Below are 23,999 nucleotides of genomic sequence, written 5' to 3'. Positions count from 1 at the left end.
CCTTTCAGCCCTGGTCCCTATAATCTCTATCAGACAGGATTCCTGTCCCCAGACTAACTTCACAGTATAGGTCTCACCTGCCCAGCACAGACAGCCTCACTCCAACGGATCTGCCCAGCACAGATTTTGCTTGATCTCTTCCTTGGGTTTGGTGAGGAAGTTCCTAATGGGGTCTTGAATCACTGTAAACAGATAGAAATGAGTGACTTCTCTGAAAGCTCAACTCCAAGTGGACAGTCAGGGCACTGTCCCATCCCTGGGTAACTTCCCTTCCTATAAAACTGTGAGCAGTAAGGATGGTCGTTCCCATTTTAAAGATGGGGAAATGAAGCTCCCAGAGATTGAACAACATGCTAAAGGTCGTATGGCTAGTGAGAGACAAGCCTTCTGTGTCTGAAGGAAATCCTCATTCCATTACACCACAGTTGCTCCTTTTACCTGTTATGTTGATATCTAAGTCTCCATATTCTCCTTAACTGCAAAATACATTCCAACTGCAATCCAGCTTTCCAGTGAAAGTTTGCAGACGGGGAATGAGAGGGGAACTTTGCTGAGTCAAGTGTCCTTAGAAAGACAGGAAAAAATAAGGCTTTAAAGGGATGCTAGAAGGAGAATTTTTTTTTATGATTACTCATCTCTTAGGATTACCAGGCCTCAAAATCTGTTTTGTGTTTCCCCCTCCAGATTCCTGGAGTCTGCTTCTAACCCTTCAAGCTTGTTCCATTTCTTCCCTACCAGAATATAGCTTCGCCTTGTACACAACTGTAATCCCAGGACCTGACACACTACTAGGTAGGTGCTCAATAAGTATTCGTTGAATGAATGAATGAGTAACCTTGGGCAGGACTCTGCCCTCCTCTCTGGGTCCGTTTCCTCACTTGGAACACAGCTGGGTTTGGACTGGTGACCTGAGTCAAATACTCAGGGGTTGTGGAGTCCTTTGAGAGCCTGGGCCAGACTTCGACCGCTATTACCAGGGCGGCCCCCTCGCTAGGGGTGGGGATGACACAGTTCTGTCAGCACTACCAGCCCGGTCGTGGCGAGCAGCTACACCGAGTGGCGGAGGAGACCCAAGACAAAGGGGCAGCGCCGAAAGAGGGGAGGGGGAAGCCTCAACGACCCATGAGCTGCCGCGTCCCCGTCTCCGCAGCGGGCAGCCGCAGAGGAGGCCTGGCTCCCGGCCTGTGGCCCCAACCCACTCCCAGAACCCGGCCGAACCCCCATGCCCGGCTGCCACATACCCCTCACCGAAAGCGCCCGACCCACATCTTGAAACAAAGCAGAGAAGGAACTACGTCACCGACTCCTCACTAACTCCCATCCTAACCCTCCGGCCCTTCTAGCCTCCGGGAGGTTTCTGCATCTCTGTGCCCCTGAGGCCGGAATCCTCCAGCCCCCTAGAAAGCCAGCCGGCTCCGAGGGAGCTCCGGCCCCGCCTCCCGCCCAGTTTCTGCCCTACCATTGGCTGGAGGGACGAAAGGGCTTGGAGAGTTCAGCCAATATGAGGAAGGCCCTAGAAGGGGTGGAGCCTGGGGAAGGGAGTTGGTTAGGGCGGGAAGAGGAACCAATCAACTGCGCAGCCAGGCTGCCTTCCTGGAACTGAGGCTCCGTGAAGTCACACCCTCCAGCTCTGGCTGCCCATCGGAAACGTCATCTTTCCTCCCACAGATCCCGCTCCTTTCAGCCTCAAAGCTAGGATCAGCTACCATTTATCGGCAGCGTATAAACATACCTATCAAGTGCCTACATCACTGCTCTAGGCTCAGCGGATACAGTAGTGAAGAAAATGAACTCGGTGTCCCATGAAGCTTGCCTTCAAGTCAGGAGAGACAATGATAAATAAATACGTAGAACGTAGTAGTGAGTAAGAGGAGACAGAGAGAGAGGTGTGACTTACAGATGACAGTCAGTTAAGGCAGAGACAGGAAGTGAGCAATTGAGGCATATGGGTATCTGGGAGAAGATTGTTCCTGATGGAACATCGGGAAGCAAAAGCCTTAAATGCGGGGGCCACGTTTCTGGCCACAGGGCTTTGGATGTGTCCCCAATAACACTGGAGGGACTAAGGAGTGACATGATCTTTTCTTTTTTCCTGCCACATGTTCAAAGATTTATTAGCTATCATATATGAAAGGAGCCAAGAAAGCTGTTCCCATAAATTCTAATTTCTTGCTTTCAGTCCTTAGTGATTCTGACATAAACCTTGCATGAAAGTTCCACTCCACGACATAACATTTTAAAAATCTGCTCTGGCTGCTCTGCTGAGAACAGTCTGAGGTGGGCAAGAGTAGAAGTAGAGAGATTAAGAGGCTACTGCAGTATTCCAGATGAGAAATGATGGTGGCTTGGACTAGCTTAGAGGTGATGGAGGTGATGAGAAATGGTTCTGCATATATTTTGAAGGCATGGCCAGCATGATTTGTTAATGAATTGGATGTTGGTTAAGGATGACTCCATGCTTATTGATCTGAGCAACTAGAATAAGATTGCCTTTTGGAAATAGAATAGACTGAGAGAGGAATAGGTTTAGGGGAGAGGGATCAATAGTTTTGTTTTGGATGTGTTAAGTTAAAAATGCCAATTAGACATCTGAAAGGAAATGTCAAACAGGGAGTTGGAATAGGAGTCAGATCGGTGAAGAAATCACACCTAGAGATGTAAATTTAGGAGGTGTCACTGTATAGGGCAGGATGGGATAGTCTAGAGAATTATTGTAGATAAAGAAGTTGCCTGAGGATTAAGTTTTGAAGCTCATCAATCAAAAAATATGCATTGAATACTTAAAGTATACCAGGAGCTTTCTTACCCATCAGCTCATGTAGGTGGTACAACAACTCTGCCAGATTCAGAGAAATGTTAAGACCTACACAAGTTCACACTCCCAGCTGACGCTGGAAGTAGAACTCAGGAGCACAACACTATTGCCACTACATCAGGAGACACTTAAGAAGAATATTCATGTACGTTAGGACAGTTATAATCAACTTGGGCTTGCTTTTCACCATTCTTTTATTTGGGGGAGGAGTCACAATTCTAATTGAAGCTTCTAACTCCACATCTGGTCCCAAGGGGTAATGATAACTCATTAATATTCTAGCCCCAGTCGTTCTCAAATTTTAGAGAGCATAACTTAGACACATGTTAAAAATACTAATTTCAGGCACCCCCATTCAACTCATTGCCTTTATCCACAAGCATATTTTTTTCCAATAAAAATCTACTCATTCAGTCCAGAATGATGTCACTGTTCAGAATCAGGTATGTTGGGGGTTCACAATTGCCTAAATATTCAGCAGTTTCAATCTTTATCATGACATCTGCCAGCCAAAGAAATTCCAACTTATATTTAGGTAAACGAAATCAACATCTGGTTAGTTAGGTCTTACTTTATCGGTCAAAATGGTAATATCACGATGCTTCCCTTTGGGAATTCAAAGTCTATTTAAGGATGTGTTTCTAAGGCTATAAGAAAGGATCAAAAGATACTTCAAAAGTATAAAAGTGAATGGGACTTATTACTGCAATATATATTGTTTTACAAGTTATAAAGGGCTTTAATTAGCATTAACTAATTTAAGCCTCAGAGTAATTTTATGACATAATATAATCCATATTTTCTAGATAAGGAAACTAAAGCCTGGATCTGTGAAATGATTTGCTTATGGTACAGCTAGTAGCGGACAATTTGAGACCTGGACTGGGTCTTCTGACTACAGATCCTATGTTCTTTTATCTACTGCCACACTGCCTCAAACTACAGATTGCATTTCTTCCAAAGGGTGTTGAGTTATAAGGAGCCATCCATAATCCCCTTTCAGCTTTTTCAAACTTTATTTGGAAACTTTCGAACATACATATACCCTCTAGATAGATTAACAATTGCTAACATTTTGCCCCGTTAGCTTTTTCTCTCCTCACACACATACAAATTTCACTTGTTGTTGTTGTTGAGCCATTTGAAAATACTGTTCAACCCTAAATATTGCAGCATGCATCTCCTGAGAATAAGGACATTCTTCTACATAACCAAAATAAAACTCTCACACTTAAGAAATTTAAAAATAATTCTATATTATCATCAAATGGACCTACTATTAAATATTATATCCATTCCATATTCTACTGTCTCTATTGTTCCCCATATATCTTCTACAGCTTTTTTTTTTTAAATCAAAGTTCACTCACTGCAATTGGTTGTTGTGTCTTTGAAGAGTCTCTTAATCTAGAACAGTTGAGCAACTTTTTTCATTTCACTGACTTTTTGAAGAGTCAATGTCAATTGTCTTATACAATTTCTCACATTATATAAAACACAAATCAGTGAATATGTCTTATTGTTTCCTCATCATATCCCCCTATATTTCCTGTAAATTGGAAGGTAGGAATAGAGGCTTGATTAGATCCAAGTTAAATCTTTGCTTCACAGGCAGTGTTAGAATTTATTGCATTCCATGCCACCCTTAATTTTTATTTTTCCTTTTTTTTTGTAATTTGTGTGTATATTAAAAATTCTCCATAATACAAAGTAAAAACAAAACATTAGGGATGGGGATGGGACCAAGGGGAGAGACAAAGGGTTGAGGATCTCTTTTTGAGGTGATGAAAATGTTCTAAAATTGACTGTTGTGATGGTTGCACATATATGTGAATATACCAAAACCATTGAACTGTCCATAAGGATGAATTGTATGGTATGTGAATTACACTTCAATAAAAGTTAAGTTAAAAACAGCAAAAATTGAGGAACTCACACCAGAGAACTGTGCATGTGTCTGCCATAGTGCTAAAAAGTACAGATTTCAATTGGAAATAAAATACATACTGAGAAGCTATTTGGAACACAACTGAGGAGGCAGTGGCCACTGTGTTCAACCCAGAGGAAAATGTGTTCACCTAAGAATAAGGCCAACTCCCCACCTTGGCAGGTCAATCCAGACTTGCCCTTGAGTTAAACTGATATATTTTTTAAAAACTTGTTATTATGGGCTAAATTGTGTCTCCTGCAAATTCACATGTTGAAGTCCTAACCCCCAGGACCCCACACGTGACTATATTTAGAGATAAAGCCTTTAAAGAGGTAATAAAGTTTAAATGAGGTCATTGGGGGGGTCCTAATACAGGAAGATTGGTGTCTTTTTGTGTGTGTGTGTGAGGAAGATCAGCCCTGAGCTAACATTCATGCCAATCCTCCTCTTTTTGCTGAGGAAGACTGGCCCTGGGCTAACATCTGTGCCTATCTTCCTCCACTTTATATGGTGCGCCACCAAAGCATGGCCTGACAAGCAGTGCCTCGGTGCGCACCTGGGATCCGAACCCGGGCCACCAGCAGCAGAGCGCGGGCACTTAACCGCTATGCCATGGGGCCGGCCCAACTGGTGTCTTTATTAGAGGAGGAAATTAGGACACAGACTAACACAGAGGAAAACCCATGTGAAGATAGAAGGAGAAGATGCCCATCTACAAGCTAAGGAGAGAGACCTGAAAAGAAATCAACCCTGCTGACACCTTAATCTTGAAATTTTAGCTCCAGATATGTGAGAAAATAGTTTCTGTTGTTTAAGCCATCTAGTCTGTGGTACATTGTTATGGCAACTCTAGCCGACTAACACATCTGACTTCCTTAGGGAGCAACTTATTTGGTAGTGACCAGCTCATGAATCCCCCAAAAGGAAAAAGGGTGTTCCTGAACCTGGAGATGCAGAGGAGGTGGCATGTCAGGGGGTGGCTTTGCCCTCGGTATCAATTAGCTTCTTGTCTGGGGGAGGGTAGGTGGAGCACAACTTTACCTCTGCCCCAATACAAGCTATTCACAACTCTTACTCTAGCATATTTCTCTGGACAAATCAGAGGCCCCAGACCAGATGTGTAACTTCTCTTGTCCTTGCAGATTGCTGGGAATTGCCCAGCTGTTCCTGATCCTATAGTTCAAGTATCCCACATATCCACTCTCAATGAAAACCTTAGGGAACCCCTGAGAAGAGGTGAATTGTCTAGAGTTCTTCAAATCGTTCTCTTTTGAAAGTTAAAGAATAACTACAACTATCTCATTGTTCCAGTGCTCACTAGGACAGATGTTGACAATGGATGTCCATAGTAACTGCACACCTTAGACTTGAGAATACATTTGTCAGTGGCTTTAAGTTGAGCACCGTAGCAGCTACCATGACCACCTTCTCCATAAATGGCCCCTCTAATAGGATGCACACATCTCAAATCCTTGGGGCACCAGTGGTGTGGCTCCCCAGCAAGAGCTTGAGTGTTACTAATTTTTGCTCATTGCCAAGGCAGCTTGAATACTAACTAGAGAGGTTTCACTAGTGGCCTCTTCCTAAAATCAGGATATGATCTATGACTTGCCAGGGTTGCTACAGGTATGGTGTAATTTCAATTATTCTGGCCCCTCCTCCACTGGGGAGCAACACAGACAGTCTCAGTGAGAGAATACAGCATTTTTAAATCTTACCCAAATGGGAATCAAAGTATATAATTAACATATACAATCTAGTGGCTGGGCATGTACATATGTGCCCTGTGGTCCTGAACATGTAGCCATGGTTGCCACTCCTTATTCAGTCTTAAGGGAATAGATATTATCCTGTAATTACTCTTCCAATGATCTCATTGTACCAAATCTTGGGTAGCTATTCGCCCTGTGCATCTCCATCCACAATCCATATGACACCAAGTTGGAAAACTGAATATCTTGTAAATACATCATCCAATGCAACTGAGACCTGGGGAAGAAGCCTGTCAGATATCATCGTAAAATGCTACATCATAAAATGCTGTACATTCACGCCTAGAAACTTTTTAAAAGTCTATCGACTGGGCCACCTAAGGTGGAAAAACATTTTGTTTTCAAGCATCCTAACCAAGTGTCATTTGAGGAATACCCACAGGTCAGAAAAGGTGGCAGGACATCATACATTTCTCTCCTACTGTGTTTTCATGTAAAGCATTCATATGCCTTAAAAGAGCCTCTGCACTCATCCTACTTAGCATCCAACTGGGTAAAGTACAAGGCCCTTGGCCCTGTGCATATATTAGTGGGAAGGCTGTTGTGGTTCAGTGAGGAATAAGTCTGCAATGTCCTATCCTAGGTCAAACACTTGCACCATAAGATACTTGGAGCCAGCTGACCTCATAATACCTTCCCTTTACCCAGCTGGGGCCAGGACTTCTACAAGGCCCCACCAGGCTAGAACATGTCCTTATGTTAGGGGTAGAGAATTTGTTTTTAATTTTCTGTAGAGCAAATGCCACCCTGTGGTTATTCACAATCTGTCCCTAACACCTAGAGGTTTTCATGAATTTAATCTCTTATAGCACTCCAAGAGGCCAATGCCTTGACAGAAATGTGTCCCAACATGTGACACTACTCAATTTGTTGGCACCCAAAATCTTTTCATTTTTCCTACTGGATTTAAAAGCTGAATGACCGCATTGGGGACACAGAATATAGCTGTGGGATATTTTCTTTGTGTGTATAAGGGGTAAGAGGGTAAGTGTCCAGCTCTTAGCACCTTTACCATCATATTTGACCACCTGAACTATCTCCTGGGTATAAATTCTGTATGATCTTTAAAAATAAACTGGGAGTTCTTTCACACTGTTTACTGATACTTTTTCTGCATTGTGGATTCATAAAAGGAGCAGAAGCTATGTATTATAACTGAAAGCTTTTCCACACTTATTTCAGGAATAATATTTTTCAGAAATGTGTGCAAAATAATAGAAGCTCTGGATTAATGATTTCTTGCTCTCCAAAAACCAAAACAGACTCTAACCCATGTGGATTTTCTGAGGTCAAACAAGAAATAAACTATAACCAAGGCTTTCCCAAACACAAATGAGTAGGTTTTTTTATAAGCATAAATTCTCTGGTGGATGATGTTTTCTACAACTGAATGTTTTCTCACACTTATCTCAAGAATAGGTTCTTTTCCCAATTTGGAGACACTGAGGTAAAATAAAGTCTGAGTTGTGACTGAAGGTCTTTCCACCTTCAGTTCTTTCATAAGTAAGCTGTTTGCAATAGGTCGAGAACATGGAAGGAGGCTCCACTAGATCCACAGTATGAAGGCTGAGCCAAAAAGGAAGCTAGATACAAAAAGCAGGCTCTGGTGGAAGGTTTTCAACGAGATCAGAAAAATGCTGAGCTGCTCCTTTACTTCATTACTGCTGAAGTGCATATTAGTAATGTAACTTTACAACTAACCTTCTAGCTTCACATTTTAACAGCATCCAAATGGACTATAAAAAGATTCAAGAAAAATCCACTTTCCCTATTTTGGGGCAAATAACAGGAATGGAACACCCTCATCACTGACTAATGAGGAAAAACCAAAGGAAATATGGGGCTAATGAAAAGCCTCTGCAACTTGAGGTAGTAAAAGGACATATTAAAAAATATATATTCAAGAAAAACTGGAGTTCCAAAGAGAAACAAAATAAATTAAACTTGGCACTCATGATAAAAAAAACTGAAAGGAAACCAAAATGTAAAACATTATGTAAGTGGAGCTCTAACTACATATACAGAAGAGAGTAAAAGCATTTTTATAGAACACTAAGTTCAATTTTATGCCACTGTTTGACAGTCAAGTAAAAATGATGATTTCCAGCTGCATACTACGAAAATTTACAGAGGTGAAAACCTAAAGAGCACAACCATTGAAGAAATCAAAATGTTGCTAAAAATTTGTCCCTCCCAATTCCCTCCTCCCCAAAAATGGATCAGGCCCAGCTATTTTCAGCCTTCAAAGAATGATTCCCACATTATGCAAACTCTTCCAAAGTAATAAAAGAAAAATAAGATTTCCAAATACATTTTGCAAAGCCAGCAACACCTCAGTATACTCAATCTAGTTTTGTACTTAAAATAATCACCACAAATGGATTCATTATTCCAGGAGTGCAAGTAAATTTCAATTATTTGAAAACTTGTCAAAAAAATAAATTACAAACAGAATAACAGACATGACCCCTAAAATTACTTGACAGAACTTAGCAACCATCCTAATAAAAAACCTAAGTATAATAATAATTGCTTTAGTGTGTACTATGTGCCAAGCACTGTATTGAGTGCCTAACACTTATATTAACTAATTTTAGCCTCACAGCCCAATGAGGCAGCTCCATTTTATAGGTGGAAGAACTGAGACACAGGGAAGCTAAATCACTTGCCCAGGATCACATACCTAAGAAAGAGGTGGAGTGACGATTTGAACCTAAAGTGCTAGGCACAAAATCTGTGCTCTTAACTACTATACTATATTGTCTTCTAAAAATAGGAATAGAAGGAAACTTCCTAAACAGAATATTTATCAGAAACCAACAATGAAGTAACAGCAGTGAGACTTCCAGGAGCACAAGTAGAAGATATCAATGAGGTCTTTATATCTGATATCCTATGAGGAGAGGCCACTTCCATCTTTAGAAGCTTCTAGTATGGTGGGGGCTGGGGGTGGAAGTGGCGAGATTCTGCCCAATTTAAGAATGCTCAATTGGAGAACTGAGTTTTTAAAAATTATTTATTAAACAACTAGTATATGAAAATTATACGCTAAAAGAAATAGATACCATATTCAATGTCAAACAGCCTCAGTAAGTTGGTATGAACACATACACATATGCATGAAATTGAGAATAATTTACAAGGCAATTTAACAACAATTGCACATTGTAGCACCAGCTAATTCAAAGCACTGAGGTCAAATAATTAGAAGTTTGAGAGGAATGAAGAAGCATTTGAAGAGGAAAGTCTAAGAAGAAAGTCTTTCAGAGATGAACTGGATCTAAAGGTTCTGAGGGACACAGATTAGCAAATGGGAAGAAAAGGTTTTCTAGGGAGGGAACACAAGTGATGAGGGTCTAGATTAGAGGAGAAGCTTCAAAAGTAGATGAGGGCCACAGCCAAGACAAAGGAAAGAATGTAATAAGTCTTGGAGAATCACTTTATGTAAATGGTAAAATGGATTACCTGAAATAGAAAAAGGAAGATATGATCTCTGTCCTTGAGAAGCACACAGTCTGATTACGGGATACATAACTAAGAAATGAGATAGATTTTAAATTAAAAAAAAAGGATACAGAAAGAAAGAAGGAAACCTACAAGTACACGAAATGTGTATTCCTAACTTCTCCAACACTGGGGAAGAATTATACTGTTTCCCTCTCTCCCCCAGCTTGTGACCCAGCAGAAACCATTTAGGGAATGGCCCACTTTAATTAGTGGTTCCAAGACAGCCGAGCGAGCATCCAGACCAGGGTGAGCATCCTTCTTATAAAGAAAGCTTAATTCAAAGTTCCTTGCTCTTTGTCTTCGAGGTTTATGCCTTAAGACACTGACCGAGCCAGACCTGAGTGCTTCTCTCCAGTGTGAGTTCGCTGGTGGTGATTGAAAGTGGAACGCTGACTGAAGGCTTTCCCACACTCAATACATTCATAGGGTTTCTCTCCAGTGTGAACTCGCTGGTGCACAATGAGTTGTGAGCTATCACTAAAAGCTTTCCCACAATCATTGCATTTATAGGGTTTCTCCCCAGTATGGGTTCTCTGATGTACCATAAGACTAGAGCTATAACTGAAGACCTTCCCACACTCATTACATTCATAAGGTTTCTCACCAGTGTGAATTCTCTGGTGTATAATGAGGTGTGAGTTTTGATTGAAGGATTTTCCACATTCACTGCATTTATAGGGTTTTTCACCTGTGTGAAGTCTCTGATGTCGAATAAGACACTTACTCAGACTGAATGCTTTACCACACTCATTACATTCAAAAGGTTTTTCTCCAGTATGAATTCGCTCATGGTCAGCAAGTTGAGAGTTCTGATTGAAAGCTTTCCCACACTCGCTACATTTGTATGGTTTTTCCCCAGTGTGGAGGCTCTGATGTCGAATAAGACATTTACTCCGACTGAAGGCCTTGCCACATTCATTACACTCATAAGGCTTCTCCCCAGTGTGGATTCTCTGATGGTCAATAAGATTTCTATTAGAACAGAAAGCTTTCCCACACTCATTACACTTGTAGGGTTTCTCACCAGTGTGAAGTACCTGGTGTCGGACAAGACTTTTACTCCGAATGAAGGCCTCCCCACACTCATTGCATTCATATGGTTTCTCCCCAGTATGGGTTCTCTGATGCTCAATGAGTTGGGAACTCTGAGTGAAGGCTTTTGCACATTCATTACATTTATAAGGTTTCTCCCCATTATGGAGTCTCTGGTGTTGAATGAGATGGGAGCTGTGTCGATAGGTCTTTCCACACTCGTTGCATTCATAGGGCTTTTCCCCTGTGTGGGTTCTGAGATGAACTATGAGCTGAGAGGTCTGCCTGAATGTCTTACCACACTCATTACACTCATAGGGTTTCTCCCCAGTGTGAATTCTCTGATGCCCAATGAGGTGTGAACTCCGATTGAAAGCTTTACCACATTCATCACATGGATAGAATTTCTGTCCCTTCAGAACTCCTTGATGTTCCACAGGACTGGAAGGCAGATATGAATGTTTTCCAAGTTCCTTATATTTATTACATCCATCTTTTGTACATTTATTTTTATTCTTGTGTGTTATTTCCAAGGAATCACTTTCCAGTTGGCTCCTTTCCTCATCTGAGGATTGCCCTTCTAGCTTCTCCAAAGCATCTTCACAGGCATCTCCAGCTTCTGGTCCACCAGGAACCACTCCATAAAGTCCTTCTGATATCCTATCTGACAACTCGGAACCTTTAGAAATTTTCTGCTTTACAGGCAACTCTGAACTCTCCATCCTATTCTCACCTGTTGCCAGAAGAAAGAAGAAAACAACTATTACTCATTTCTTTTCCTACGAGAAACATCAGTGGTCTATGTACCTGAAAAAAACTTCATATTACAGGTAAAGAATGAAGTGACACATTGAGAAAGGAGAAAAATGGGAAATAGCTCAAATTTTTCTTCATAGACAGAAAGATGAAGAGGGGGAAGATGGTCAGTGGAGGACACTGGAGGAAGAGCTATCAGGACAGACACATGTTAAGAAAGCATAGCCAAGTGAGCAGGGCAATTGGAAGGCAAGAGACTAAATTGTAAAGCATGGTGTGATTTTCCAGAAGTCACTTAGAAGCTAGGTCTCCTTAGTAAAATGATGAATTCTAAGGTCCTTTCCAACCAAGACATTGTACAGTTCCATAATTCTCAACACAGATATTGAGAGAGAGAGTGGTGGCAAATACCTCAAATCAAATATGAGAAACAGTGTAGGCAAACAAGATCAGGAAAAAGTATACAAAAAGAAGTGATTCCAATATGACAGGTCAGTGACAAGATTTGGAGAAGCCATGGGTTAAGAAATGCTGGGGAAAAGTATTGAAGGGGAGAGCAGAGCTCTACAAGTGGAGATCCCTTAGTCCCTGGAGGACTGGACTAGTAGGAGCCAGTACTGTACTCCTATAAAAATTAAGAAAGGCATCAATAATTTGAAATATAAATCAAAATATGTCTTTGGTATCTTGATAATCTAGAACCATAAGGAAACTAACAGTTAAATATTTGCTTTTGAATTCTGGAATTTTTTTACTACAAAAGCTGGGAGAAGATAGAGCAATCATGGTCATAGCTAAACACAAAATGCTGGTTCCTTTCAATCACATCTTAACCAGGGCTACAAACAATCATGCTACTTTAGTGTATTCAAGTTCTAGATGTCTGGTGCCCTGACTCCTAAGCCCACTCTCTCCAGAATAGGCTACTGTCCTAGATCTGTCAATCACAGACACTGCCCTGAAAACAGGCCCCTTCCAGGAAGCTGCCTTGCCCAATCTTTCTTGAAGGGGAAGTTGAGGCAACCACGCTTTATGCAGGCAACCCAGCTCCTCCCATGATGGATGACAGGTAACTGGACCAGGGCCAAGCATGAGACCCAAGTGTAGCTTTTCTCTAGATGAGTCATCAGCCTCTGCTGTGGCCTGGGCCAAAGTTCTGCCCAAACAGATGATATTTAATGGCTGAACCACCCTTGGAGTCCCTCTCTAAGTAAATTCTGAACTGCAAGCAGGGCAAAATGAAGGGAATTACAAGTAGGAGCTCAAGCTGAAATGATGCATGAAGAGAAGCCAAGCCATGGGGAGCCACAGCAAGCAGAAAGTATGAGGGAACAGAAAATCTAATTAAGAAGGAGCTGTGAGGGGACAAAAGATTCAGAGTGAAGAGAGTGGGTAGCAGCGGTAGCAGACAACAGATATGCAGGGAGCAGCTGCATCACATGCCCAGTGCAACACTAGCCTAATTCATTGGCTGTTGCTGCTGAGGCTCCTGAGCTGCCCTGGGTCAAAGCTCAGTCTCCATGAGGCCCTGTTTCCCAAAGTCTGGTCTAGCTGGTCGGTTTGTTCAGGGTTTCCATTTCTTTAGCCTTATTGTAAGTAACACAGCTCACCAATTACAATAACTTGAGTGGCTCTCTCTTCCTTACAACTACAAACTCTAACTAAACCACCCGAGGTCAATTAATAAGGAAGAAAGAGAATGTTGATAATTGTTAAAGCTGGGTGATGGTGCAGAAAGGTTCATCATACTATTCTCTCTACTTTGTCTATGCTTGCCATTCTTCACAATAAGAGTTACAAAAGAAAAAGAATACAGCAAACAACATGCAAACAGTGCAGACTCTAAGTTACTGGGGAACAGAATCATTACCCAGGGAGGCCATGCTGCAGTAATTTTCTGGCATGACGTTCTGGTACAGGGCTCTCTGAATGACTGCTGGAACACTCCACTTCTTCTGAGTATAGTCCACACACATGAACTCGTATGCTGAAGATTCCTGGAATGACAAGCTTCTATTGCTCAGGATATTCCCAGCTTGAAGGGCAGAGTCATCAGGGGTACTGAGAGCACTGGGCGAGGGTCCTGGTGGGGAAAGCAGGGGCAGAGGGAGAGAAGCTAGGATGACACATCTAAAAGGACAAGACCAGGGCAAGATAGAGTCCATGAACTCAGCAGGCAGGACCAGCTCCAGTGAAAGCAATTAGGCAGGGAAGCCACCTTAGAATGGGCCAGAGCCCTGGGGCTGAGCTCTAGCTATTCCTGGGCCACAGACCTGGGAAGTCAGGAAAGACAGAAAGAACCAAGCTCACCTGGGGCCTGACCATCTGAAGCCCAGTTGCCGCTGCTTGATCTCCTAAGTTCCCTGCTTCGGGAAGGGCAAGCACTGGGGAAGCATGTTGAGCTGAGGGAGGAAAGAAAGCTATGAGTGGGACAAGCCCTGCCCTTGGCTCCAGTAAGATCTGTATCCCACTGAGTGGATCAAGAGAACCTACGCACACTGACTCTCATCCCCTTTCCATAAAGGCTTTATCCTCTGTGTGCTGTGAATTTACCCTGGAGGTCACAGTAGAAGGTCCCTGGTCACACTGACAACTGGCAAGCCCTCACTCTCTTCAATCTCTCTGAAGGAAGCCATACTTCTTTTTTCTGAGGTATAACTGACATACAACATTATATTAGTTTTGTGTGTACAACATAATGATTCAACACTTGTATATATTGCGAAATGATCACCACAAAAAGTCTAGTTAACATCTGTCACTCTATATGGTTGCAAATCCCGCCCCCTCCCCCAACTTTGACAGCACATATACTAAATTGGAAGCTATACTTCTGACCACTTCCTCTCTCATAGCTTCCCCAGCACCAGCCTAGCCTGACTTCCTCCTCACGTCTCTGGTCCCTCATTCCCTGGTTTCTCTTCCTTTTCCTGCCCTCTCATTATGGGCAGGACACTCCAAGCACTTAGGCCTCAGAGCTTCCTTTCTCTCTGTCAGAGATCTCACCGACTCTCATTGTTCAAATGCTGCTCTTAAGTTTTCAGTTCTCTTCTATACTCTTATCACAAGCTTCCAGTTGCTTACTGGAAATTTCATTGGGGGTCCCAAAACACCTTAAATTCAATGTCTAAAATATATGATCTTGGGGCCAGCCCGGTGGCGTAGCAGTTAAGTGCACGCACTCTGCCTCGGCGGCCTGGCGTTTGCAGGGTCGGATCCCAGGCACACAATGACGCACCGCTTGTCAAGCCATGCTGTGGCGGCATCCCATATAAAGTAGAGGAAGATGGGCACGGATGTTAGCCCAGGGCCAATCTTTCTCAGCAAAAAGAGGAGGATTGGTATTGGATGTTAGCTCAGGGCTAGCCTTCCTCACACACAAAAAAATTAATTAATTAATTAAAATAAAATAAAATGCAAGTTCTTGCCATCTTCCTTTCCTGACTTCTTGGGTTCTCCTAATAATTCCCGACATTGACCAAAACCCTCTAATTCCCCCTCCTCTCCATTGCCCCACAGATTCTTCCTTCACAATGTCTGTCACATCTGTTGCCTTCCATTCCACTCACCCTCACTCAGGCAATAACTGCCTCACATCTGTTCTCCTACACTAGCCTCCTACTGAGGCTCCCCGCCACCAGTCTCCCCATTCAATCCACAGTGCTCACATGTGCCAGAGTAATCCTCCTGAAATACTTTCTCACACATCATCCCCTGCCCCCACCTCGCCAAATCTTCCTGGCCTCCACCCTAAGGCCCTATACAAACAGACTCCAAGCTCCCAAATACAGTCCTCCCTGATCCCCCAATAGGGTTGGAGGAACTCCCACTTACAGTCTTTGCTTATATCCTCTGCCCTAGTGCCTTCTACTTTTGTCTCCTCTTTAAATTTCTCCCCCATTTTTCACTGTCCAATCCCACTGCTACCTCCTCCATGAAGAATCCCCTACCTACTCCAGCCCACAATGATCTCGCCACCGTTTACAATGTCCACATTGTGCATCTGTGATGGCATCAAATGCTTGGGGACAGATATCACTCATATGTACCTCACCAAGTTGCCTCTTCTTGCACGTATGACTGACTCTCTGCCAACTAGATAACAAGCTCTTTGAAAGCTGGGACAGTGTACTGTATCTTTCTGGTCCCCAAAAGTGCCTCTCCCCTGACATGTACTTGACAAAAACTTGCTAAATACATGAATGATTAGAGAATAAGAAAAAGGAACACACAAAGTCACTAGGGAAGGAACAGAGAGGACAGGGCAAGGAAGGACTCCAATAGGGTGGGAGATGGGGAGATGAAAGAAAGGAGACTCTAGAGGAGAGAAGGGAGGCCAGAGGAGACTTGAGGCCAGAGCTGAAGAGGTGAGTACCAGAGTGTCCATTGGGGAGGTGGCAGGTCCCTGGGTCGTGAGGAAGCTCCAAGTGGGCTCCAGCAGCTGAACCCTCACTGAGGGGTGAAGTAGGAGATTCCTCTGTGGCACCCAGGGCTGTCGCCTCCTCCAAATGCATTTCCTGTTCCCTTGCTGGAGCTGAAACCTAGAGAAAAGGAAATACATTGGGTTCAAAAGAGCATCCTCGAAGGTACGAAACCCAAAACCTCTAAGAAACATCCCCAAGAAAGAAAGCCAGAGAAAAGAGCCAGAGTGTCCTTTCAGACCCACCAGTACAACCTACAGGGGGAAAAACTGTCAAAGAAGGATCTACAGCTTGCAATCCTACTTGCCATCCCTCTGTTGACCCTCTTGGTAGGAGCTTGAAGACCAAATTATGTAACCATTTCCACTCTGTGTCAGTTCTTCAGACACAAATTTGTTTATGAAGAACTATTTAGAAAAAGGAGCCATGCCAGCAATTCAGTACACTCCCTAGGGCCTTAGCCTACAAAAGAGACCAATCAGAAGTACCAAAGAAATAAAAAATTATAGGTGTGTGTACCTGTATGTGCACAAATAATGCTAATGAGGCTGACAGCTGAAGCAATATCCCAGAACAGTGGCTGACAAACCTCAAGAGAGCTTTTCCAATTTCTCTCAGCAAAAGTGTCTCCTCTTCAGAGAAGCCATCCCTGACCACACTGACAAAGCAAGGACAGTCACTCTCTCTCAAATTACCTGATTATATTTTCTATAGCATGTATTAATCTTTAAGGTATCTTATTTATACTTTATTGTCTATTTCTCCTCCAATGAAATATACGCTTTTTGAGGGTAAGAAATCTGTCTTGATCACTACCTCCTAGAACAATGCTTGGCCCAACACTGGTGTTCAATTAACATTTGCTGACTGACTTCCTCTCGATATTTTGCTAAGAGCTATCTGCAAACTCAGTTTTTCAATATGTACTACCTCTCCTCAATAATTTATATTAAAAAGTCAAATGAGATCAGGTAACATCAATCTTTAGAGACCTTGAAAATACCTCAGAGCATAGACCTTTTATTTCCAACCCTTGCTTGTTGTCATCAAACTAGCTCCTCACAATCTCATGGTTACTATTTTTACCAGCACTTGGAGCAGAAAACCTAAAATATTATCTAAATAAATCACATTTATAAGCTTGCCTGCACTGGCATATACGTCATACAGCATAAGGTGAAAATAACTTCTCCTTCAATAAACCATGCTGGATTTTCCCCGTTGTGTTACATCTGCTGAGATGCGAGGGGACTCTCTCCTTCAGTGTATATCTCTCCAGCTTAGTAGTAGGACCAGGAGGTTCCCTGGGGTCTGTGGTTCCCAGACTCTCTACCGGATGGTTCTTATAAATAGAAGTTACAGCTCTTTATTACAGCAGCTGTGGGTACTGGCAGAAGAAAGAACTTCACTGCACTGTGATAATACAACTTTGTAATTCACCAATAATTAAATCCTGGTACAGTTCCTGTTCATTATCTAGGACTCATATAAGTTCCCTTTCCTTGCAAGCATAAAAACTCCATTCCAATTTTCATTCTAAGGTGGCATTCCACAGCAACACACTAGGGAAAAGCTAGTGGCTTAGAATCTAGGCAGCTGGAAAATCCTGGTTCCCACAGTTAGTGGTAATCATCAATAACCACACTTTGGCTAAATCTCATGGACAAAGGGAACGCTTACTAGCACTGTCATCTCAGATGAGTCAATTAATTAACCTTTCCGTGCTCACATCACTTGTCAATTGGAAGTAATGATTACTATTTGTGTATTTTGTAACCCTGCTAGGAGCTGAAATAAGATACAGGATATAAACATATTTTGTAAGTTGCAGGATTCTGCAGCCCAACAGCGATTACTCTACAATCCTCTTCAGCCCCAATGTGCACACATGCACATGCTCACTCTTGCTGAGCAGAATGACTCTGATTTGCCCTGATATTCCTTAATCTCCTCCTGGCAAACTGCCATGAAAAAGCTTGTTTATCTATTTAGCCATAAACACATTTTCTGAGGCCATGCCAGGAGCGAGAGTCCTGTTCTCATGTCTTCATGTCAAAAAACTTAAGCTTCCTGTCAAAAAACAAAAAACTTAAAAAAAGATAATAGTGGCAGAGTAAGAAATGGAGTCCAAAGACCCCACACCTAGGCTGGAGCCATGACTGTTTAGCTGCCCTGACTGTCAACTATTAGTCACTCTCTTGGGTTTGTGACTCAGTCACCTTTTTCTGAGGCTCCCCGGACAAAAGACTGAGTTTTAATGGAGGGAGCATTCTCTTCTGCTTAAGCAAAAGAAGGTGGGAAATTTTCCTTCCATGCTCCTCATTAGATGGCACTCTAAACACTTCTTCAGCCACTTGTCTTTGCCCATGCTTGGGCCTAGTTGATTTCTAGACCCTGATGATGGTTGATTTATTCCTGTGTGTTTACTTGTTTACACAAGGAAATACCTGTTGACAATGGGCATTGGCTAGTACTCCTGAAAAAAGGTCTAGCCCTAGGACTCCAATCAACTGGAATTGATTCCTTAGAGAAAAATATGTAATCATTTTTTAAAAAGCATTGAATAAAATGATGTACTGGGTACTTGGGAAATTTCATATACTGGCTTTCCCTGGTAAAGCACAAAGGAGTAAAAGTAGAGGGGACCCTAATCCACCCTGCTCAGTTATAAGGGAGAAATTTGACACTCATCAGGAGGAAGTGACTTATCCACGGTGTGATGGTCTTTTGATGTGTCGATTTAGTCCTAATCTAGCTGCTGCTGTGAAGGTATTTTGTACATGTGATTAAAATCCATAATCAGTTTACTTTAAGTAAAGGAGATTATCCTAGATAATGTGGATGGGCCTAATTCAATCAGTTGCAAGGCCTTAAAATCAGAGCTGAAGGTTCCATGAAGAAGAAACGCTGTCTATGGAGAGTAGCTTCAGCCTGTGCAAGAGTTCCAGCCTGCACTTCCTGACGGCCTGCCCTACAGATTTCAGACTTGCCTTGCCAGGTCCTACAATCACGTAAGTCACTTTCTAGCAAGAATATAAATATATAATATATATTATTTCCTACTGGTTTTGCTTCTCTGGCTGATACACAGTCACCAAGCTAGTCAGCTTTGTGGTCTTAGAAGCCAGATTTCCCACTATTATCACACTGCTGACTCTCCAACTTTTTCTCTAACTTGCGCTATCTTAGCTTTAAATTTGAGAGAACCCCAGGAAATAGGAAAATCGAAATTAGAATTAAAGAGGCAAAAAAACCTCAGCTGGGTTTGGAAAGCTAGAAAAAGAACAAATGATTATGATGGCCAGAAATGTCACCTCTCATAAGGAACCTAAAAGGCAGGAAGAGAACTGATTTTAAGAAGTCCGAGGAAGTGAGTAACGAGAATATCTCAAATGAAGGCCCATGTCATCAGCATACCCAAAGGTCTACCTCTCCTCCCAACACTCCCCCATTTTAACCAGTGTGCCGATCCTCTGCTTGCCCAGAGTGCTATGTAGATCTCCAGGCTGAAGCTAGGCTCACGAGACAGAATTTCACAAAATGATTCACAGAGCTTGGCTGGGATTTGCATTTTTGTTTATCATTTGGAGCATAAACCTATTTCCCCTCTATCCACAGAACTGGCTCAAGACTCCTACGGGTAAAGCAGCCTAGAGCCTAGGAAATGGAAAATGCCTAGTCCCAGGCTAACCCAAGCAATAGAGAATAGTTCCAGGTGCCATTCTAGACTCAACTGCTCACCTCTCCTGGTCCACTGAGGTGTCTCTGGAAATCCTCCACCACAGCCACAGCCTCCTCGCCACTTTCAGGGTGATGTAGCTGCACCCAGGTCCGGAGCTCCCCTGGCAGGATACTTAGAAACTGCTCCAGCACCAGCAGCTCCAGGATTTGCTCCTTGGTGTGTACCTCTGGCATCAGCCACCAGCGGCAGAGCTCCCGGAGCCGGCTCAGTGCCTCCTGTGGCCCAGACATCTCGTGGTAACATAACTGTCTGAAGTGCAGCCGGAAAATTTCACTGACAGGTGGGTGATCCTTTTGGAAACTGCAGCCCTTCCTCCAGGTCTGGCTTCCTGGCTCCTGCTTCACTGTCAGGCGCCCCTCCTGCTTCTGGAGAACAGCACTCCTGGGGATGAGGCCTAAAGTTCCCCTGCCTTGGGTGGTCATTATGATCCCAAAGAGAAGCTTGTTCCAGCTGCAATTTGTCCAATTAAAATGATGGTCTGTAATTCAGGTCTCAGGAGCTCTTTTTCAGAGTTGGGGGTGTGGGGTGATGGGAGTGTCACCTACAGAAACATCAAGAGAGAAATCACAGTCACCAGAGTGTTTCCCCCAGGCTGATGACAGACCTTCCACAGTTAAACAGCAAAGCTCCAAAAAAAAAAGACTGCCCACAACCAGGGCAGTCTCTCTAAGCATCTCTCCAAGTGACTTCCTTTCTTAAACTTTCAGTGGCTCCCATCACCTAAGGGATAAAACCTGAATGTCTATACCCAGTCTTCATAGCCCTTCACAACCCAGCCTTAGGCCTCTGTTCGAGCCCCCTATCACTCTCCCCAGGTACCCAGGCTAGAAAGGCAGCAATGATCTCCAAATGTGGGATATGCAAGACAACCCAAAGGGTGCATAAGAAAATACTAAGTTGTTATGTAACTCCTATTTAGTGTATGTTTTATAATGTGCGTTGAAATTTGTAAAATAGTACACATCTTTTGTGTGTGTTTCTGTGTGTGTGAGGAAGATCAGCCCTGAGCTAACATCCATGCCAATCCTCCTCTTTTTGCTGAGGAAGACCAGCCCTGAGCTAACATCCATTGCCAATCCTCCTCCTTTTTTTCCCTTTTCCTCCCCAAGGCCCCAGTAGATAGTTTATGTCATAGTTGCACATCTTTCTAGTTGCTGTATGTGGGACGCCGCCTCAGCATGGCTGGACAAGCAGTGCGTCGGTGCGTGCCCGGGATTCCGAACCTGGGCCGCCAGTAGCAGAGCACGTGCACTTAACCGCTAAGCCACGGGCCGGCCCAGTACATATCTTTAATTTACAAATAAACCTATGCTGGAAGTGCATGCTCAAAACTCTTCTACTCTTCTCTATTGTGATAGACATGCACAATAAAGAAAGTTTAGGACTAAAGGTGTGGAGATACAGCTAGAAGCCACACATACTCTTTCTCTGGATTTTCTTCTCCAACTTTGGACAAACTCCTACTACTCATCTGTCAAGCCCCAGAACAAATGCCATTTTCTCTTGAAGGCCTTCCTGATTGCTCCATGCAGGAAGAGAGCTGGTAGCCTTCCTCTCTGCACCTCTCACTATAACAAACAAGTATTTTAACTAGTTTGTGTACAACTTGCCACTCACACCCTCCAAACTGCTGGACAGCCACCAAAGGAAAGCAACCCGATGGAGTCTGAAAATGCCAGACCTTTTTCTACTCAACTCACCACCCCTAGAAAGTCTTCTTGATCTCTCCAAGCTTAAGTGTGGTTATTGCCTCAGTGAGCCCACAGTACCTTTTTCATTCAAACTTCTGCTAGGGCACTTCTCACACTTTGTGGTTTACACGGCTGTCTCCTCCACTTCCTGGGAGGACTCAAAGGGCAGGGCTGGTTCCCACTAATTTTTGTACACGTGTGTGTACACAGCACACAGAGGCACATATAAGATAAAGAAATGAATATGGTTCATTTAGCTGATACTGAAGTTGGGGGAAACCTTTTATCCAGTTTATATATAGTTAAAACTGTTTGAAAATCAGCATCTTAGCAGTAACTGGGGCATCTGTGTTATGGTTCCAATTCCCTAGGCATCTTGGTACCCTGGGTAAGCTACTTCTGTCTAGGCTTCAACTTCTTTAAAAAGACAAAGATGGACTGAAAAAATAATCTGTGAACCCTGCTCTAAGATCCCACACATGTAGAAAGTTCTGGTCATTTTCCTACTTTCCTTTCTGTTCCAAACGCTCAGCAGTTTATCTCATGCAGATTTTTGCGTCTCCAAGTCACGCATCAGGTTTGAAATTCCAAGACTAAGTCTGACCCACTTCTGACGCTCCGTATTGTCTCCCCGGGAAAGCAACGCTGGGAAAGCATCTATCTACAGTTCGCATTAAACCAGGCTTCAGCGGCGCCGCTCACCTGGCCACGTCTGCCCTGTTCATCGCTGTACCCGCAGATGCCCGGCTCCGTGCCAGGCACGGCTGGTCAGGGGACTGGGACAACGAGGCGGCTCTATTTTTCGCGGCTTCTGAGCATCACAGGGACCGCGCCGCCAGCAGCGGGGGCGAAGCGTGCGCCCGGCCGGCGTCGCCGACCTGGGCTGCGGGCGGCCGCGGCTCCAGCCTAGAGACCCCAGCCCCGGCACCGCCTCCCTCCCTGCCCTCGGTCCCCTCACTGGGGACCCGCGGCAGCACTTCGGCGCCAGACACCGCCGCGGCCGGCAGAAGCGACAACAATGGCCGAGCCGGAAGCGAGACAGGCCCCACTTCCGGCCCCTCCAGGATCCCGGAAGTCTCCGTCGCCAGGGTGGGCGCGCGCGCCCACGCACCCAGGAGAGCGGGCGGGACAGTGGGCGCCGGTACTACCCGCTTCCGGGCTAGGCCGGGCCACCTGCGACGGGAGTGGGGGTGGGGCCTAAACTGAGGCCTCAGGCTGCACACATGCCCTTCAGACCATTCAAAGTGTGTGCTTCCCAGCTCTGCGCACCCCAGCTCTGCCCCTTCCCCTCCGGGTGACTTTGGGAAAGATACCCAACCTGTGAGGCTTTCTGCTTCTGAAAAACGCTGCACGTAGTCGTGCTCATATACTTTTCTATGAGCGCTGAAGGGCATAACATACGGATACCAGATAGCAAAAGGCCCAGCATATCCTGAGCATTCAGTCAGCCATTATTATACTATATGTGATGCCCGGGGCATTTTTCATCCAATCTGAGTCTCAATGAAGTGAGCAACAGGCATCTCCATCTTACCGATGAAGAGACAGTCCCAGAGATTGATATTTCCATCCATAGATGTGATGTGGTTAATCTTTCCTAAGGCAGCACTGCCAATCTAGTGTCCAAGAAGAAGCCCCTAGGGAGGGCCAAGGAGCCAATAAAAAGTGGGAAAGTATGGGGACAACATAATCTAGATACAGTTGTATAGTCTAGTATCTGGGAGGCAGGTGTTACCGCTTGGATTTCACCTTGGAGAATGGTTTGCATTCAGAAGCAGGATATGAACAGGTCCCTGCTGCTAAAATGATTGGACAGTCCCTGGAGGCACAACCTCTGGGTGTAATGGCCATGAGTGAAGGGCAGAGGATAAGATCAGCCACTTTCCAATGGAGTTTATGTATCTTATGTATCTCATTGTAGCCCAGCAGGTAGGTCCTTTACAGGGTCCAAAGTAACAGTTTCCTGGGCTGTCCAAGCATTAGCACTATCTCGGGGTGTTCTGGGCATACCTCTGGACCTCACGTGTCCCTCATGTCTCTGCACAAGCCAGGACAAAAACAAAGGCATCAGAAGATCTACTGCAGAGTTTTCACAGGCTTAAAGGAGGTGTCTTGGAGCAGCCTTCACCCACTGAGCCTAATGAGTGGCCTTCTGATATCAAGGTCACTCTCTACATTTGGAAACCACACAGGGAGGTCTCGGCCTTCTGGTTCTAGCCTCTGCCTGACATTGCCACTGGATGTAGCCCATTGGTCCATTAAGGCCTCAGAGACTCGGGGTTCTTGAGCAGGAAAACTTAAGGCCAGGCCAAATGCCATCAGCTCTGGTTTTC

General features: G+C 43.9%; 1 protein-coding gene across 2 annotated transcripts; it reads right to left on the bottom strand.

Annotated features, from left to right (window-relative positions):
• Nucleotides 1-9,507: 9,507 nt before the first annotated feature.
• On the bottom strand, nt 9,508-22,697 carry ZKSCAN7 (zinc finger with KRAB and SCAN domains 7). 2 transcript variants are annotated; one of them, XM_058556356.1, is made up of 6 exons: nt 22,369-22,697; nt 19,975-20,516; nt 16,188-16,353; nt 14,123-14,214; nt 13,683-13,809; nt 9,508-11,789 (listed from the first exon to the last, which is right to left on the bottom strand). In XM_058556356.1, the coding sequence occupies exons 2-6, from the start codon at nt 20,395-20,397 to the stop codon at nt 10,339-10,341; spliced, it is 2,259 nt and encodes a 752-aa protein (XP_058412339.1). In that variant the 5' UTR covers nt 20,398-20,516; nt 22,369-22,697; the 3' UTR covers nt 9,508-10,338. The 2 variants fall into 2 exon arrangements, with proteins under 2 accessions (XP_058412339.1, XP_058412349.1); XM_058556366.1 differs by lacking the exon at nt 22,369-22,697 and adding an exon at nt 21,745-22,324.
• Between the last annotated feature and the right edge of the window lie 1,302 nt (nt 22,698-23,999).

The sequence above is a fragment of the Diceros bicornis genome, chromosome 2 (genome assembly GCF_020826845.1).
Source record: "Diceros bicornis minor isolate mBicDic1 chromosome 2, mDicBic1.mat.cur, whole genome shotgun sequence".
NCBI lineage: Eukaryota > Metazoa > Chordata > Mammalia > Perissodactyla > Rhinocerotidae > Diceros > Diceros bicornis.
This window is presented reverse-complemented; position numbering and strand designations above follow the sequence as displayed.

What these genes read in the sequence shown, in the direction of transcription:
- ZKSCAN7 (XM_058556356.1), bottom strand. Translation starts at nt 20,397, where the DNA reads ATGACCACCCAAGGCAGGGGAACTTTAGGCCTCATCCCCAGGAGTGCT. An exon ending in ACCTCAGTGGACCAGGAGAG is followed by an intron (nt 16,354 to 19,974) that starts GTGAGCAGTTGA and finishes CCTTTTCTCTAG; the next exon opens with GTTTCAGCTCCAGCAAGGGA. An exon ending in CCTCCCCAATGGACACTCTG is followed by an intron (nt 14,215 to 16,187) that starts GTACTCACCTCT and finishes TTCCTCCCTCAG; the next exon opens with CTCAACATGCTTCCCCAGTG.